This window comes from Lactuca saligna, chromosome 7, assembly GCF_052625555.1.
Source record: "Lactuca saligna cultivar CGN05327 chromosome 7, ASM5262555v1, whole genome shotgun sequence".
Taxonomy (NCBI): domain Eukaryota; kingdom Viridiplantae; phylum Streptophyta; class Magnoliopsida; order Asterales; family Asteraceae; genus Lactuca; species Lactuca saligna.
The window spans coordinates 14,356,429-14,376,096 of NC_136423.1; the positions used below are offsets into that span (position 1 = coordinate 14,356,429).

The window sequence follows — 19,668 nt, forward strand, 5'->3', positions numbered from 1 at the left end:
TAAGAACTTTATGAACACAGGACTCAAAAAGGGGTCAGATCTGAAGTTTCAACTTCAAATCTCGCTCCTATACCTTAATCCCTTCATGAATAGCTAAAGAAAGCCCTAATCTTCACATATGAAGGATTTTAGAAGAAATAGGACAAGGTAACAGCTTGTTACCTCCAAAACATGCCCAAGCTGAAGTAGACTATGGATCCACATGAAATCCTTGATGCTAGCCTCTTGATCTACAAGTTTCCTTCACAAAAATCACTTCCCAAAGCTCCAAATTAACACTCTCCAAGCCGACTCACCGAGTCACTCATTTAATGATGTGTCCTGACCCGCTGCTACTCGATGAGTCACAGCATCGACTCGTTGAGTAGACCTTAAAACATGAAATCTAAATGGAATAATAATAATACCTGACGATTGGGATGCTACATCAGGGTTTCCTTATTGACACATATTGCTATTGAATCCCCAAACTAGTATTGTCTACTCGCAGAGATCCTTAGGGTAGGTTTCTTGAGTTTAGAATTTTAGGGTCAGGTAGAGTGAGAATAACGGGAATGGGTAATCGGATTAATTTTTTAATGAGAAAAATAAATAATATTATTGTGGGTTGAAAACCCTATGTGCTCCCCAGGTTTTCAAACCTAATCCACTCAATTTCTTTGTATCATAGGAAATAGTCGGAAGGTACAATCCACTGAGAGATTCGAGGAGTGTAGGCCTTTAGTACAATAAGTTAATGTAAGGCCATTTTCGTTTATCCTTATGTTTTGTATCAATTATGACATCCTCAGTTTTAATAATCAACGATGAACATTTGTAACACTTCGTTTATTAAATAAATAAATTAATGAATGAATAGTAGCCCTAAGATCAATAATTATATAGCAAGGTGTTCATCTCGAGGAGCTAACTGTCACAATTTTAGAAGTCAGGGGGTTAAAAGTGTAAGTTTCGGATTGATTTAGTAAATAATTATGAAGGAAGGGACTACATGGTAAATTATTGAGACTTAATTTGAAGAGATTTCGGAGGCTAAGGGGCTGAATGGTAACATATGGACTTCATTGAAAATAATTTGTAGAGGAGGGGCTCATATGAAAGGAATTATGGGAGCAGGGGTAGGAAGGGTAAACTATGGGATTTATTTGAAAGGAAATAGGTTGGAGGGGCTGATAATGAAAATATGGGAAATTTGTTCATAACCGGGTATATAGCCTTCACCATGTCACAAAACCTAACCCTAAGAGTCCCTCATCAGCCGGCACCACCACCACCCTTGTGCGTCCCTTCACCACCACAGTTTCCATAGTTTTTGGAGTCGGAAAAGTAACACCAAGTCTAGTGTCACTTCCGTTACTATCGCTTGGTCGTTGAGGATGAAGACTGGCGTGAGTGTCGCTGTTCTGACGGAAAAGAGGGGAACAAACGGATAGCACCACACCCGCCGCAATCTCCGGCCGATGGTGCCACCATTGCGCTGTCCTACTGTCGAACGTTGTAAACCGTGTCTGCTTAGCCTAAGTCCCCGACCAACCGTCAATTCTTAGCTAACTGCCACCTTCCCTGTCATATTCACTCATCCTACTTCTTCGTTTTGTCAACGTTGCATCTCAGCTCCGGTGGCGTCGCCACCACCTGTTTCCGTTGAAGGCAAGTTGGCGTTGGTTCGTGTGTATTCTTCTAGCGCGTGTTGACATGTTGTTGGGCAGAGAATCAAGAAAAACCACCGCCACCACCATGAGGTGGTGGCTATCGTTGCAAAACGCCACCACTGCCGCCTTCCCGTGTCGCTGCCGCCACCGTACGCCACCAGGTGGGTGGCTGAGTCCATTACAAGCAGTAAAATGTGTTTGTGTGTGCTTTGTGTGGCTAGAAAACCAAGGAAGCCACCACCATCGTGAGGTGGTGGCTGCCACCATGTACCACCGCCGACTACCACAAGGGTGGTTGTGTGTGTGTGTGTGTTTATCTTAGTGTGTATGTGTGTGTGTTATTTGGGATTTTGCATTGTAAGTTGTAATCGATGTCAGAATAATAAAAAGAAAACTCATAACCACCACCGTGAGGTGTTGGCTGCCGCCACCAGCCGCTATGTTGAGTGGCGGTGTGCTTTGTGTGTGTTAGATTTCGTTTGGGATGCTTGGACAAAAATGGACTAGAACCATAACCACCACCGTGAGCTGTCGTTGAACACCACTACCCGAGGTGGTAGTGGGTGGTGCCCGACTTATGAAACCCTAGTGGGGCTAATGAAAATCTAGTGGGCCTAATGAAACCCTAATTGATCTAAAGAATTAGCTTTTGGGCCTATTGGGTCGTGATTGGGTTGGAAACCCTAATTAGGGTTTAGAAAACCCTAATTTTGGATATATGGGTTATGGATTATCGGGAACCGCATCTTGGATGACCGGACTAGGATTATGAATTAAGCTAACCACACTACATGATTGACCCAATAGATTGATGGACTTAATGGATTAAGTCCTTAATGGGTTAAGTAAGAAACACTTAACCCTAATCGTCATTTTATTTGAAAACCCTATTTTTACTTGGGCTAAATAGTTGGGCCTTAGGGTAAGAATAAGTAGGGGTTTAGGCCCAATTAGGAAAATTGGGCCATATGTTCGGCTTTGGTTCATAGCTTTACTTTTGGGCCTTTGGATTGGGCCTTGAGCTTGAATCAAGCTAAGATGGGGGTAAAGTAGTCTTTTAGCCATGCGTGGACTTATGGTTAAGTATTGGAACCCCATTATTAATTAGGTGTTATTTTGACTGACATATCGGGAATATGTCATCCAGCAACTAGGGTTTTGTCCGCGGGACTTCAGCAGTGTGACGTGAGTTTTCTTCCAGTAGGAACGGGTCTAAGGCACCAAGATCGGCCCGTTTATATATGTTAGCAATGTTGGGGTTAGCCCGATGTAGTTATATGTTTCCGGATTTTGGTCCGATGCTGGGGAAAGCCCAAGAAGCGTTTATGTATGTTTGATGTCTTTGTGATTCTTGCATGTTATGTGTTCCGGATTTCGATTCGATGCCGGGGCAAGCCCGATGTATGTTAGCTTATATGTTATGTGTTATGTGTTTTGGGCTTCAGTCCGATGTTGGGGAAAGCCTAATGTATGTTAGCTTATATGATATGTGTTATGTGTTCCAGGCTTCGGTCTGATGTCGGGGCAAGCATGATGCATGCTAGCTTATATGTTATATGTCATGTGTTCCGGGCTTCGGTCCGATGTTGGGGAAAGCCTGATGAATGTTTATATGCTTATGTTATTTTCTTACATTATACGATATGTTGTATGTATGTCGGGGCAAACCCGATGTTGGACGAGGTCCGATGCCAGATGCAGTTTGTTGTCGGGGTAAGCCCGATGTTGGGAAGGAGCCCGATACCGGGTAAACCGATGTCGGGTTCATCCCGATGCAGATGGGTGGAGTCCCAAAGTTATGTTATATGTTATGTGTATGGTATGTGGTATTTTGGGGAGACTCACTAAGCTTTGTTCTTACAGTTTTCAACTTTGGTTTTAGGTACTTCGATTTTCAAAAGAGGAGCTCGGGTGATTGCAGTGCACACACCATTTGTTTAGTTTGGGATGTTTTCACTCTGATATTCTGACACATGATTTTGATATAGTATTTTGTTATGAGGATTTGAGATACATGGTTTAGGATATTTATTGTGGTGTTTGATGAATTATGGTTTTCTTAAATGATTTTTAAGACGAAAGTTTTGGACTGCATTTTTAGGATGTTCTAACATTTCCTTCGAAAATACTTTTTATGGGACTAATTATGAATTTATAAAAATCAATTTGATTTAGAATAGGCATAAATACAAAGGTATTTTTGGAGCATGAAAATTAGGGATGTCATAGTTTAGGTGGGTGGCTACCTGCACCTGATCCCACATCGGTTGGGAATGAGAGCTAAGCATTCCTTATAAGGGATGTGGATACCTTCCCTATCACAACACATTTAAAAGTCGTGAGGGTAGAAAATGCCATAAGAAATCTGCAGTTATGTAACATCCCGACTCTCAGGTATAACATTTAAATTTTTATTTATGAGTTGTTTGAGCAACTTGACGACTTGGATGCCCCAACTCATTGAGTAGAGACGGATTGACCACATTGGTTTTATGACCAACTTGACGATTCGGAGAGACCAACTCAGCGAGTTGGCGCTGTGAGAGGAAACCCTAATTCTTTGGGGTTGGGTCCTATTTAAAGGACCTTAAACCCTCATTTCCGCCTCACCAACCACCTTACTCCCCTGTGTTAAAACCTAATCACCTATATTGAGCTAAGAGAGAGAGAGAGAGAGAGAGAGAGAGAGTTAATCTTTGGGCATTTTAGTGCATTTTTGAAGAGAAGAGTGGAGTATCAAAGCTAGGAGCGAGAAAAGACTATTGGATCTGGTGTTATTTCATCTAGAGCTTCTGTTAAAGGTAAAAAGTCTCCACCTTGCTCATTAGTTTGATTAGATCTTATATTATGGAGTTTTAGGGCTTATTCCATCTTTCATTGAGGCTTTGAGTGTGTTGAGCTTACCAAGAGATTGAGACTTCAGATCTGGACCTTGTGAGGTCCCTAAAGTCCAAATGTCCCAACTTTATCCATCTAATAGAAGAGCTTTCATGGTTAAGACCGTAAATGGAAGCTGTTTTGGCATTTCAATCCCTAAGTGCCATGCATGGATGTAAAGCTTGTAGCTTTACATGGTATATTAGCCATGGGAGGCTAGATCTAGAGTTTGGGGTTATGAATCTGCCTTAAATTCTTTGAATGAGAAAGGAGACTTAAGGGACTCGCCGAGTTGATGAGGGGACTCGCTGAGTTGATGAGACAACTCAATGAATGGGCTAGGGTTTTCCTCGATGTGTTTGGACATGAGTAACTCGACGAGTTAATGAGACAACTCGATGAGTTAAGTTGGGTTTTCGCTACTTTTATGCAGGAACGAGGGGACTCCACGAGTCACATAGATGCACTCGACGAGTCGGGTCAACATGGACTGTTGACTCCAGTGTTGACTTCAGTTGACTTTATGATTTGGTTAAGTCATGGAGTATGGAGATCATGGAGGTGTAGAATGGTCTTTTACACATTCCGAGAGTTAGAAAGAGAGAGAATATCCTTGGTTTATTTAGAGTTTTGAATGGTGTAACATCCATAAAATTCAAGCCAATTTAAAACTTTTTCAAAGATTTAAAACCATTTAGTTATTACAATTTGTTTTCAAAATAGTTTAAACATCAGAGTTCCTAGAAATCATAATCATCAATCGAGGAAGTGTACGGTCATGCCTTCGCCTTCCCGAAATCATCCGCTGAACCTGAAAAAATAAACTGAAACTGTAAGCTCGAAGGCTTAGTGAGTTACCCCCAAAATACCAACCCCATATAACTATAATCATATCATATCAACAATACACAGAACAACCATGCATCTCGAGTCTACAGTGTGACTGGTTCGCTTGCATCGGGACTTCAGTCCACCTGGTCCACTATCTGAGTCTACAGTCTGATTGGACCGCCCACGTTGGGATTTCAGTCTATCTGGACCACTCTCCAAGCCTTGGCACATCTGGACCGCCCTCTCGGGGCCTTCAACCTATCCGGACCGCTCGCCGGGCCTTCGACCTGAATAGGTGCCATCCCGGGTCTGTAGTTTATCCGGTCTGCCCTGGGTATGTTGGCCTACAACACAAAGCAGGACCCATGTCAACCCATCCCCCAATCAAACAACCATGTGCACATATAACAGATAATCATATAACAGTTTATAGACAAACAAACCGATCTAATAGATCATATAGCATAACAACATCCTACAACCAGGATACCGATCTAACTGGTCACTAACATAGCATCATCCTATATACCAGGATACCGACCTAAACCAAGTCACTAAACATAATACCGTCCTAATTACCAGGATGCCGATCTAACAGATTAATAAGCGTATCAAACAAATACTAGTATACAATCCGAGAAAGGGACGACCTTGGTGCCTTATTCCCTGTTTATATAGTGAGGATAACTCACCTCGCACTACCGATCTGAACTGAAGAGTCGAACTCTCGAATCGCTGCCTCACCAGAATCCCGAACAACTGAGCTCTCGACTCCCAAAGCTATCAATACCTAAATATCACTTTGTTCAAGACAATAGTCCTCCTTAGGGTAAAATGACCATTACCCTTAGTCCAACTTGGTCCGTTTGCAAGGCCCAAAAGTGCAATATAAAAAGGCCCAACACTAGGTAAGCTTCCCAAGCCCACTAGTGGCCCACTAATGGCCGACGAACTTTATATCCACGAAAAGGTGGTGAGAAGCCCTACACTCCTGACCACACACCCAAGCCTAAAACCTTCCAAATAAATCTCGGGACCCTAAAAGTCCGAATTACTTATACCCGGGGCCTCCGAGACCGCCACAAAATGCTTTTCAAAACGGGGTGTTACAATTGTCCCTCACATAAATTAGACTTCGCCCTCGAAGTCCTCTACGACCAACTACCCCGTAACCTCTTACAGTGCTTCGTTACAATTAGAAATCCTTGTTGCTGACAGGATAAAGCGTCCTTCAGCTCCTAAAATATTACACATGATCAATCCATTAATGAACACGAACACTCATTCCAGAAAAGAAGATAATTTACCATGTCGTTCCTTGCCATCCACCACTTTTGTAGAATACAGTCCCGCAAGCGATTACCACCAACAACATACCTACCACTACCGACTTACCAGTATGGCACTCATATCTATCCCATACCACCCTTCGGGTGGGAATACCAACATGCCAAGTCCAATTAATCATAGGTTCTGGTCATCCTCGGGATGGAATACCCTAGATTGAAATACCAACATATCTAATCAATACAACAATCAAGTTGAAACTCTCAGGGTTTGTTGGCCTACCGCCTCAACCCTACTGCTCCTCTTGAGCCTCCATGCGTACGAGTTTCAGTTGGCCCACACTGGGTATCTTGGCCTACTCCATAGAGCAGGACCGCCTCAACCCTACCCACATATAATGTGTCGCCATAGACGAACAGGAGAAAGATATAACCCACACGCACTCCTACAAAAGACATAATCAACACAATCTCTATGGCCACAACCTATGACTGTAATGTTCCCGATAACCTATCAACACTGATGTTGTCACTTCAGTTGTCCCAATGCTCCATCCTGTAGATTCTCATCTCCTCTATTTTCCAAGAGGGCCTAATCAATGTCCTTCATAACACCAACAAGTGTCACAGTACTGAAACCTTATCCCACACTGTCCACTTGTAGAACAAGTTGCTACCCCATAACACATATATACTCAGAACCTGATCCTATAACTAACAAAACCGATACAAATTCTTCAACATACTCCATTAGCATGTTCAATACTTGCACATAGATCTACTAACACACATAGAGTCTTTAGCATGATTGGACCACATCACCAGACCTTCAGTCTATCTGGACCACTCTCAGAACCTTCAGCATGTCTGGACCGCCTCTCTGGGCCTTCAGCCTGTCTGGACCATTCTCCGAGCCTTCAGCCTAACTATTATGCCCCACGGGCCTTAAGTCTATCCAGACCGCTCTAAACTGTTGAGCATCTCCCTGGACCACCCCTCCTGGTGATCTCTCCCATGCAGACTGTTCTCACCCACTTGGGGTTCCGAACTCATGATCCATTCTGTGGACTCTAACCCTATCCTAACCCTAGGCCTCATGTCGATTGTCTGCCCTATTGGAACTCCATGGTCTGATCCCAGATCCACGTGTCTACCACATATGCTAAATAACCCACACACCCATGCTAAAAGTACTGACGAGCCCTGACAGCCAATACAACCCTCAATCTATCAATCCAAAAACCCTCAGAGTCGAGCACATCCTCGACTGAATACTCGAAATGAACTCAATTCATGACTAGAACTCCAACCTGGTTCCCCAACTTCTGCTATCAAACACCAAGAAGACATGATACACATGCTAGGGAGTTTTACCGAACTCCCAAATGACACAACCCTCAAACCAAACAGCCACTTGGGTTGTCTTCCTTCCTGACCATGATGCGAAACTTAACCCATTTTCAACACTGCTCCTGCTTCTATATCCCAAGATGGTTCTCCCCCACTTATCTTTGACTAAGTCTTCATAATACATGAAGATTGGATGACTCCCAATCCTCACTTCCAAACAATCGATTCGGTGACAACCAACTCTTTCTATCTAGCGCTCCATTACTAGCCAATCCCAAATGATCACACACTTCTAAGAACCAGCTGAACACTTCCTGAATCCCAGAGAAATCGAAAATCACTAAGGCTTGAATGATCCCATACTCACGTCCTGAAGACCAAAATATAGATGCTCTAACTAATACTTCGGTGACGGGCTATTTCGCTTGGTGCTTTTGTCCGTCAATCACGAACGGTTGCTCAACCCATTGAATCTAGATAATGTTTAATAACCCTTTTGTGGGACCCTATCCGTAGACCTCCCACATAATACCCCTTTTCCAAAGGTGATCCAAACAAGTCTCCTAAGACATAGTCTATAATGTCAAAAGTGCAATAGGTCACATAATCGATCCTTACTACCTGATACAAGAGATCCAAGGCAAACCGTACCTTACAAAATACTTATACCACATCGACCCACTTGCGCTCACCGGCACTGAAATAATGTCACCGATCCCTGCAATCAACTGACCCCAAGCTAGAATTCAACCTAATCCTAGGGTTACAAGCCTGCTCACTCCTTCAAGCTCGAAAAGCTGAAAGCGCACAATCCTTTCCCTATAAAATGACAGTCCAATCCATCAATTAACCATTACGATTCCAACTGAAAACCCCAACTGAACATAATCATCACCCTTTCCGAAGTCCCCGCGACTCACAATACGACCTCGAGCAAACCTCCGAGTCCTCAAATCTAAAAACTCGTGTGTCATCCTCTCCCACTCAACCCGTGGAATGAAACGAGTACATAAAATCTCCTTGATATCAAGTAACTACATCCCTCTTCTCATTAGAATATGTCCCATCAACGAGTCCCGATACTGGAAAGCTCAACCAGCTCCTCCCCCTGCCATCGTTACAGCTGCTGCGGCAGCCGTCCCCGTAAAGCTGCATAGCGCTCGACAAAATACTCAACCTTGACGGTCTTAAAAGACCCAATCATATCTGGAATCTGTCCCCGAACGATCTCGATCACCTACTCCCGGATGATCCCCTTGACACAATCCTCTGACAATACAGGTCCATCCGAGCTGCCAACTCTCGATCCTGATCCAAATCCGGTCTCAAAACGTCTCGAATAATCCATACCATAATCATGGGACCAACTTCAATCTAAAACCTAGGGGTTGTGACTTCCTTGTTAGGCGTATGGGTCCTATGCTTTCAGTAGTACGGGCCCATAGTACCTTCCACACCTACCCATATTTGTCTCAAGTATCATCACAACGCCCTAAACTATACATAAACATAGCGAGCGCTCAATCCTCATTCATAAAGCAATGCTAAATATCTCCTATCTAGCCTCCCGGCCTCTCACAATCCACCTTACCACCAACTGTCACACGACCCTCCATTGGCGCCAGTTAACTATTGCATGAATACAATCACATCCCGCACGACTTAAACAATATTAGGATAAAAGATTTAATCCAACAACGGTTGGACTCAGATAAGAGCTACGCAGTAGGACCAAATCCCTCACCCTAAGACCATTTAACCTCTGTAGCATGTGACTTGGAGTATTAATCCAATAGTTAGTTCACACACGAAATAGTCACAAACAATCAATGAGGTACTCTACATAAGATAAGGCATCAAAGGCCAGGCAATTCTATCATAAGATTCTTGAGGATCCCTATCTTAGTACTAGAATACTGTTCTAATATATCACATAATATCAAATAACTTGTATGGTATTTTGGGGTCTACTTACTTGCTCTGGTTGATCGTACACTTGCATCCTCTTTTATTATTTTTAAAACAATTTGAAAATCCTTTCCTTGATTTGAGACTAGAGTCACAGAGTGTTCATCCAATTCACTCAAACCAAGACTCTGATACCAACTTGCAACATCCATAGAATTCAAGCCAATTTAAAAAATTTTCAAATATTTAAAACCATTTAGTTATTACAATTTGTTTTCAAAATAGTTTAAACATCAGAGTTCCCAGAAATCATAATCATCAATCGAGGAAGTGTACCCCCCAAAATACCAACCTCATATAACTATAATCATATCATATCAAAAATACACAGAACAAACATGCATCTCGAGTCTATAGTGTGACTGGTCTGCCTGCACTAGGCCTTCAGTCCACCTGGTCCACTCTCTGAGTCTACAGTCTAACTGGACAGCCTACGCCGGGCCTTCAGTCTATCTGGACCACTTTCCGAGCCTCGAAACATCTGGACCGCCCTCTCGGGGCCTTTAGCCTATCCGGACCGCTCGCCGGGCCTTTGGCCTGACTAGGTGCCCTCCCGGGTCTACAGTTTGTCCGGTCCGCTTTGGGTATGTTGGCCTACAGCACAAAGCATGACCCGCCTCAACCCAACCCCCAATCAAACAACCATGTGCACATATACAGATAATCATATAACAGTCTATAGATAAACAAACCGATCTAACATATCATATATCATAGCAACATCCTACAACAAGAATACCGATCTAACTGGTCACTAACATAGCATCGTCTTATATACCAGGATACCTACCTAAACCAGGTCACTAAACATAATACCATCCTAATTACTAGGACACTGATATAACAGATCAATAAGCATATCAAACAAATACCAGTATACAGTCCGAGAAAGGGCCGACCTTGGTGCCTTAGACCCTGTTGATATAGTGAGGATAACTCACCTCGCACTGCCGATCTAAACTGAAGAGTTGAACTCCTGAATCGCTGCCTCACTAAAATCCCGAACAGCTGAGCTCTCGACTCCCAAAGCTATCAATACCGAAATATCACTTAGTTCAAAACAATAATTCTCCTTAGGTTAAAATGACCATTTTACCCCTAGTCCAACTTGGTCCATTTCCAAGTCCCAAAACTGCAATATTAAAAGGCCCAATACTAGGTAAGCTTCCCAAGCCCACAATTGGCCTACTAATGGCCCAATTTGCTATATTGGGCCCAATACCCTTAATGGGCCTTACCCTAAGCTCAAACATATTCTTGGCCCATAACAACTAACTACTAATGGCCCATCAAAGCCCAAATACCCAAGCATGACCCAAATCGTAGCCTAACAACTCAAAGTCCATACTGACAGATTATGCGGGGCATACATCTACGTAAATCCCCTATTAAATCTTTTTCCCATTAAGGGCTTAATACTCCACTTCAGAAGCTATAATCACAGATCATGATCCTTTTCCACGTGTTAATCCATAACGTCACTGACTTGGTGACTTTACTTGGCCCAAACAAGCCCAAACTCCAAAAATGATGCATTACTTCCATGAAGATGGCTATATCTCATGCATGAACCCGTTAAGACATTCAAGATGGAGACTTTACTGCTTATGGGACCCATTTAGCCTTGAGGGTGGCAACCCTAAGTTCAAAAACGATATTTCATCATAAAGGTCCATTCTTGGGATCAAAATGACTCCAAAACCAAACTACACTAGATCTAAGTATTCTTAGGTAAAGTTATGAACTTTATACCTCCAAAGAGTTCCAAATGATGGTGCTATTCCAGATCTATGAGCTCCAACTTCCCAAGTTCTTCCTTATCAACTTCTTCTTTTCCTCTTCCAAGCTTACACCACCCAAAATGAGCTTCTTGAAGTCAAAATCACCCAAAGATGAAGAAGTGAGGCGTTTAAGGTTTCTCTAAGGTTGGGGTAGCTGATAAGGAGGCTAGGGTTTGAGCCATAATGTTCGTTATATAGTGGTTAGCCCCAAAAATTAGGGTTTAGGGTCTCTGAGAGTACGCTGGGCATACCTCTCGTATGTTGGGCGTACTCCTCCCTATACACGTGATCATTTACTCCACTACGCTGGGCGTACACCAGCTTATGTTGGGTATACCCAGCCGGACACGTGCATGCTTCCCTTGCATGTATGGGACTTTCTTGCCAAACATTTCCATTGGGGACCATTTATGCCAAATTCTTTAAAGTGCTATGACTTCTTCATTCTAAGTCCATTTCCGACGAACGTTATATCCACGAAAAGGTGGTGAGAAGCCCTACGCTCCTAACCACACACCCAAGCCTTAAACCTTCTGAATAAATCCCGGGACCCTAAAAGACCGAATTACTTATACCCTGGGCCTCTGAGACCACCACAAAATGCTTTTCAAAACGGGGTGTTACAAATGGAGTGTTAATTAGACATAATTATCATATGTGTTAGGCGGAGGCTAAATCGGTGATTCGTATACGAGATTTGTTTGCTTGATTACGAGGTGAGTCTTCTCACTATACTTACCTAGAGTAGTAATCTTTGTGTGACCGGAAGGTCTTATGTGGTTATATTTAGTATTGTGGTATCCTGCATTATGTCTTTGTGATTTATGCTATGTATTATTTTGAGCTTACTGAGTTAGCACTAGAGGGTCCACCCGAGTTGTGGGACCGGAGGGTTCCAATGAGACACATTGACCGCAGGGTCTTATTCGAGTATAGCCATGAGAGACTAATGAGATGTTTATGGTATTTTGGGGAACTCACTAAGCTTCACGCTTACCGTGTTATGTGTTATGTGTTTCAGGTACTTCTCAGGATCACGGGAAGGTGCCAGCTTGACTGAACACACGAGGCAGAGTTATGTTTTGAGGATCCTGGATTGTGTTTAAATAATTTTATGAGCATGTGTTTTTGAAAAATTGTTATTTTGGAGATTTGTGAACTATGTTTTTGAGAATTATATGATTTCTAAAATGAAAATTTTGTTTGAAAATTTACGGTGTTACAAGTTAAACGTGCCCGAGTGAGAGCAATCAAGAGATGGGTTACCTCCTAGGAAGTTTTCGTATCGGGAGCCCAAAACAGACAATAATGCGATACTTGATATATGGGGATGTCATAAATGGTATCAAAGCAAGGCCATGGGTCGATGTGTTTGATAGGGACGTCGAATGCTATAATATGTGTGTGTGTGTGTGTGGGGGGGGGGGGTGAAGGTAGGTGGCTACCTGGACCTGATGCCAAATCGGTTGGGAATGAGAACTATGCATTCCTTATAAGGGATGTGGATACATTCCTTATCAATACGCATTTTAAAGTCGTGAGGGCAACAAATCCCATAAAAACTCTACAGTTAAGCGTGCCCGAACGAGATCAATCTAGGGATGGGTGACCCCCTGAGAAGTTTTCGTGATAGGAGCCCTAAGTGGACAATATTATGGTACGTGCTAGAGGGGGATGTCACAGTTTGAGCTTGCTAAACCAGACTCTCGAGGATTGTTTTAGTCCATAAAGAGCTTTGTTGAGACGACATACATGATTAGGACGAGTTGGACCTTCAAAGCCACGTGGTTGTTCATGTACATAACTTCGTTTAGATCGCTGTTTAGGAACACGTTATTGATATCTAGCCGTTCAAGGGACCACCCATGAGAGATGGAAATTGACAGGACCAATCGAATGGTTGTTGGTTTAATTACATGGCTGAATGTTTCAAAATAATCCACATTAGCTACTTGAGTGAAACCTTGAGCCACTAAACGAGATTTATGACGATTAATTGTACCATACGATCATATTTTAATCCTAAAAATCCACTTACAACCAATAACATTAAAACTAGTAGGATAAGAAACGATATACCACATGTTATTTATCAAGAGAGCTTCATATTTAGATTACATAGCTTGCTTCTAACGTGGATGTTTAATGGATTAGGAAAAGAGGCGTGGTTCATAGTCAGATGTGTCAGATAGAGAAGTGTGAATGACTTTTATTTTCAGAGAGTTGGTTCGAGATTTGGTGGTAATGGAATACGTGTTATTAGGGGCATGTCGATAATGAGAGGCAGATGGTTAGGTGTGTTTGGAACGAGAGCTTATTGAATAGTTTTGGTAAGTTGGAGAATTTGTTTACATATTGGTGGAGGAGGGAGGGGTAGGTGATTAATTTAAGGTGCAGAAGATAAAGTGGAAGAGGGATGATAGGTATCAATAGGTCCGATGGTGGTGGTGGAGAGGTAAAAGAAGCAATTTGTGTAAGGAAGTGAGAGTTAATATCACTCGGAGTGGAGAGAGGTAATGACGTGGTGTTAGATGTCCGGGTTAAATAAGGAAAATCATCCTCATTAAAAATAATATGGTGAGAGACATAAATACAAGATGAGGATTGGTGGAAACGAAGATATCCTCTGTGTGTAGTACTGTAGCCAAGAAAAATAGTAAGGAGAGATCGAAAGTCAACTTTAAGAGAGTTTTAGGGGCGTATGAAAAGGTAACACAAGCACCCAAAGGTTTTGAAGAAGATGTAGTCTAGCGTTTTGTGGTAGAGTCATTGATAAAGGGAATCAAAATTAAGAAGAGTAATAGTACGATTATGAAGATATGTCACGGTTTTAAAAGCATACTCCCAAAAGTGTTGTGGAAGGGATGAGTGAGCCAGAAGTATGAGACCCTTTTCGACAATAATTTGATTTTGCCTTTCGACAACATCGTTTTGTTCTTGGGTATAGGGACAAGAGATACATTGTTTAATGTCACGAGTCTTGAGAAAAATGGAGACATTTCGGTACTCTCCTCCCCTATCAGATTGAAGGGCTTTAAATCCTAATCTTGAGAAAACCTATGATTTGTGGGAAAATAAATAAATCCAAACATATTTCGTGTAATCATCAACAAGAAGCAAAAAATATTGAATTCCATTGATTGGAAATAATGGAGATGGACCCCAAACATCAAAGTACATTAAATCAAAGGGAGATGAAGAAGAAATATGAGAAGAGGTAGATGCAAGAAATGAATCTTCCCTAGCTAGTAGAATTCACACACATTAGGAAATTTCTTGGATGTGGAAGGAAGTTGAAAAGAGGAGAGAAGTCTATGCAGGAGAAGCTCATTAGGATGTGCAATGCGTTGATGATAGCCATGGACAGAGGTACGTACACCCGAAAGAAGCATGGGTGTAGAACGCTTATTGAAGATGTTAGGGACCCGATAGAGACCATGATTAATGTCCCCCTGGAATAGTGTTTTACCCTACAAATTCTTAACAAAACAATGGTTACGCCAAAACTCAAGATACCCATCATTATCTACTGTTAATTAGGACACACTGAGAAGATATTTGGTTAACTTAGGGACAACTAAAATAGATGGCAAACGAAAATGATGCGAAGAACTAAAACCAACATGAGAAATAGACAAGTGATTATCGTTTCCAACTTTCAACCTATCTGGACTAGTGTATAGCTTTCAACAAGGTTGATTTTTTGAATGTACAGAGTGACATGGTCGGTTTCTCGGTGTCAATATACCAGGCGAGGTCCATTATTGTGGATGAAGTAGCAGCTTGAGCAAGATTAGCTTGTTTAGAGGAGGCACGTGAATTGGGGCGTATGGACGTATAGTTGGTATGGTTATTGCGTTGGTAACAGTCTACGACTTCATGCCCTGGATTATTACACACTGGCACATGGGTCGACTACGAAAATTTTCATGGTTGTGATATGGAGAGGCAACATTGAAGTTGTTGGAAGGTGGAGTTGACTTACGAGATGAGCATTGAGCCGTAAATTCTGTAGACCAGGAGATGGGGGAAGTGGGAGTGGTGGGCCAGTGGAGTGAGAATTAGAACATGGCGATTCTGCTCATGTTCTATTTTAGTTTCTTCTTGCAGAGGAAAACCAGCAAGATCGTCAACGAAGACCCCATCAGACTTCATCATGAAGGCTATGACAAAGGTGGTACAAGAGGAATCCAGTCTAATAAGAATGTAGCCAATTAATTTTTCCTCTTGAATTAGATTCAGATTCTCTACAAGAGAATCCGCAATAGATGTATTGTGTTTAACATACTCAAGCATCCACAGAGAACCCTTGGAAAGTGTTTAGAGTTAGACATTCATCATCATAAGACAGACCTTGGTTTGAGATTGAAAACTTTTCTCAAGAGATGTCCAGTCAGTATAGGTGGGGGCCCGAACAACAATGGAGAGAACCCGTTCAAATAGGGCCGATATCATCGATACAAGAACAAATCGATCCTTTTTCTTCTAGATAGCATAGTTTGGGTTAGGTTTGGGGGCAGAGGCGATGTCTTTTTCAGAGTGGCTAGATACATATGTTGCTGCAGGTGGAGTGGAATCGAAGATGAAGGATTCCAAATCAAAGGTTACGATTGTTGAGATGACTGTAGATAACGATAGTGAATAATTATCTCGATTAAACTTAGTGTTGATCGATGGTATCCGAAGATCAACGGCGGCTCTGGAATTGGCATGGGTTAAAAGAAAAGCACCTAAGTGGCCATAGAGGAGAAACAGATCAAGGAATCTAGGGAAAAAATATAGGGCTCTTGATAACATACAATTGCACATTTTATCTATTTTCCTCAATGTAGAGTACAAAGATTGTAGATGTATTTATACACAATAGAAAATAAATGTGGCCTATCGATACAACGATACTACTTAACAATGTACATAAAACTAGGTAAAAACATTTTGAACGCTTCAGATTCATGTTGAACACGTGGTTATTAAATATAATCAACCTATACAAAATTATATCACTAATTTAAGATGATTTTATGTAAAAGGTTATATTAGAGAACAAGAACTGTGTTGGCAACATGTTTTTGCGTAGTTCGACATAAATTCAGTGTTTTAATCAAATTGAAGCGGTATTAAATCTGAATAAGAAAGAAATTTGGATACATGTATTTGGGTTTTCGGAAAAATTAATATTTAAACCAGTTCTAAATCTGAATAAGAAACAGATTTGGATAGAGTCAAACCTAGTCGTACATAAGAAATTGTAGACGAAACTTCTATCTGGGACCCATATGGCACGTGGAAAAAATCTGACGCACGAGCTGACGCTTTTTTAGTCAAACCCTAATTCTCACATCCCACACTTTACATTTCACACACGTATCAAAAGCACAGAAAAAGTCAAACATTTGGTCTTCAACGACTCTCCTTGTTCTTTATATATACCCTTCCTGTTTCCACCATTAAAAGACTCTTTGAATCGAACTCATCTCCCTTTCTTTATTCATGGGCAATTTTACTTTGGATACTTCTGAACCTTTGGTGTTATTCAACAAGACTTCAAGGTGGAACCCGTTCTCGATGGTTCCAGGCGGCGCTGCTGCTGATGTTGTGGCTGAAGGCGAAGATAATCGTCGGAAAGTTTTGAGTGAGATGGATCTATTTTCTACAAGAAATCAAAGTCATAATAGGGTTGTTGTGAAGAAGGAGAATTTTCTTGGGAATGATCTTGATCTAAATGTAAGTAATTAAAATGTAAATTGCTTTTTAATTTGTATCATTTAATTTTTATTATTTTAATTTTTGCTTATTATTCTTAATGCTTCTCATTGATAGACCGGTTTGAATCTTGTTACGATGGTAAGTAATCGATCAACGGTGGGTGATGACATTTCAACCACTGGCGAAGACCAAACTATTGATAAGGTATGTTCATCAAATTTTATTAGAAAGAAATAGTAAATTTTAACATTATTATAGCACAAATCTTGTTTAAATATAACTGAAATCTGGCATATAAGTAGCTTGATCTGTTGCAATATAATATTTTATAAAAGATTTTTGCAAAATATATATTTTGTATATTATACACCTAGCAAGTAATATTCTATAAGGCAAATGATTTTAGGGTTCTAAAAATGCCGAAATTAACAATTCGTACATCTTACTATTTAACGGCATCAAATTTTTTAATCTGATCTAAATTACGTTTGTTTTTATGTTAATTTTCAGTTGAAAGATATACAAAATGAGTTAGAAAGAATGAACATCGAGAACCAAAGACTAAGAGAGATGTGCTTACAAGTTAGCAACAATTACAACGCCTTACAAACGCATTTTGTGACTCTAATGCATCAACAAGAACAAGAACTGAGAAATGAAAACATTCAAAATCAAGATCAGAATGCCAATGATCATCTTTCTCATGATCAAGTTTCAGAAGCAGTGCCAAGACAGTTCATGGAATTACGACAAAGTACTCATGATCATTTGATATCTCGTGATTCTTCATCAGAAGAAAAGACAATTGATAGAGACACCAAGACTATCGCTCGCGAAGATACCCCAGATTCAGACGTATGGACCTCTAACAAAGTTCCCAAATTGGTTGTCCCCGAAAACATTGAACATACAAATGATGCAACAATGCGTAAAGTTCGTGTTTCAGTTAGGGCACGTTCAGATGCACCAATGGTAAATAATTAGATTGAACTTATTCAAAGAATATACAACAGTTTTTGTTCATTTGTAGTGATCTAATTATGTTATGACTTAATGGGGTGCATATATGCAGATTTCTGACGGATGTCAATGGCGAAAGTATGGGCAAAAAATGGCAAAAGGGAACCCATGTCCACGAGCATACTACCGTTGCACGATGGCAGTGGGGTGCCCAGTTCGGAAACAAGTTCAAAGATGGGCTGATGATCAGACAATTTTAGTAACCACCTACGAAGGGACTCACAACCACCCACTGCCGCCAGCAGCAGTAGCAATGGCGTCAACTACATCAGCTGCAGCCACCATGTTGCTCTCTGGTTCAACCTCGAGTGTAGATGGTTTCATGAACTCTAATCTTTTGGCTCAGGCAATTCGACCACCCAATATCGCCACAATATCTGCCTCAGCCCCATTTCCTACAATTACATTAGACCTTACTCACCCTCCAAATTCAACACCAATATTTGAGGGTTATAATAACCCTGCGTCACAATTTGCAATGCCATTACAAGCGTTTCACCAAGGTGGTAGTGGTGCCATGGTATACAACCAATCAAGATTTTCTGGTCTCCAGTTATCTAACAACGAATGGTCCAATCAAGTGTTACAGTACCAGCAAACGGCACCACCACAACACCACCAATCTCAGCCTCATGCATCATTTGGGCATTCACTTAGTGCTGCTACGGCTGCCATCACCGCTGATCCAAATTTCACTGCAGCTTTAGCTGCTGCGATCACATCGATCATGGGCGGCAATGGTAGCACCATCAGTCCCAAAAACGAGGAAAACAATAACCGTGAGCTGGGGTGAAGCTGTTTTTTGAAATTATTTTTGTTCCTTTATTCACCATTTTTTCATTTGTACGGGTACTTAAATGTGAATTATCATTTCATCCAAGAAAGTATACATATGTAATATTATACATTTATATCTTTGTTTATTTGACACGAATATATATATTATTAATTACTTAATAAGTAGAGTAGTAGACTTTTTTGAATTTGAATTTGAATTTATCTTTTGGTTTGAAATTGAGAGAGGGTTTGTCGTAGGTAACTTCTTCAATGATGCTTTAATTCTATAACAAGCCGACTTCAACAGAAAATTATAATATTATTTTCTAAATATGTATGTCATTGTGATGGAGCTTCTTCCTCATCAATTCAAATTTGTTTTGTTCTCTTCAAAATAAATGAAATATTTTTCTAATTTCT

The 19,668-nt window shown here is 41.1% G+C and overlaps 1 protein-coding gene across 1 annotated transcript; it reads left to right on the forward strand.

Annotated features, from left to right (window-relative positions):
- The first annotated feature begins 17,189 nt into the window (after nucleotides 1-17,189).
- On the forward strand, nucleotides 17,190-19,382 carry LOC145005662 (WRKY transcription factor 6-like). Its single transcript, XM_078964777.1, has 4 exons — nucleotides 17,190-17,469; nucleotides 17,566-17,655; nucleotides 17,962-18,423; nucleotides 18,524-19,382. Exons 1-4 carry the CDS (start codon nucleotides 17,236-17,238, stop codon nucleotides 19,262-19,264), a joined length of 1,527 nt encoding a protein of 508 aa, XP_078820903.1. The 5' UTR covers nucleotides 17,190-17,235; the 3' UTR covers nucleotides 19,265-19,382.
- The last annotated feature ends 286 nt before the right edge of the window (nucleotides 19,383-19,668 follow it).

Bases quoted from the DNA above. Each gene is read 5' to 3' on its own strand.
- LOC145005662 (XM_078964777.1), top strand. From the start codon at position 17,236: ATGGGCAATTTTACTTTGGATACTTCTGAACCTTTGGTGTTATTCAAC. The intron at 17,656-17,961 runs GTATGTTCATCA...GTTAATTTTCAG, and splicing joins AAGACCAAACTATTGATAAG to TTGAAAGATATACAAAATGA. The intron at 18,424-18,523 runs GTAAATAATTAG...GCATATATGCAG, and splicing joins CACGTTCAGATGCACCAATG to ATTTCTGACGGATGTCAATG.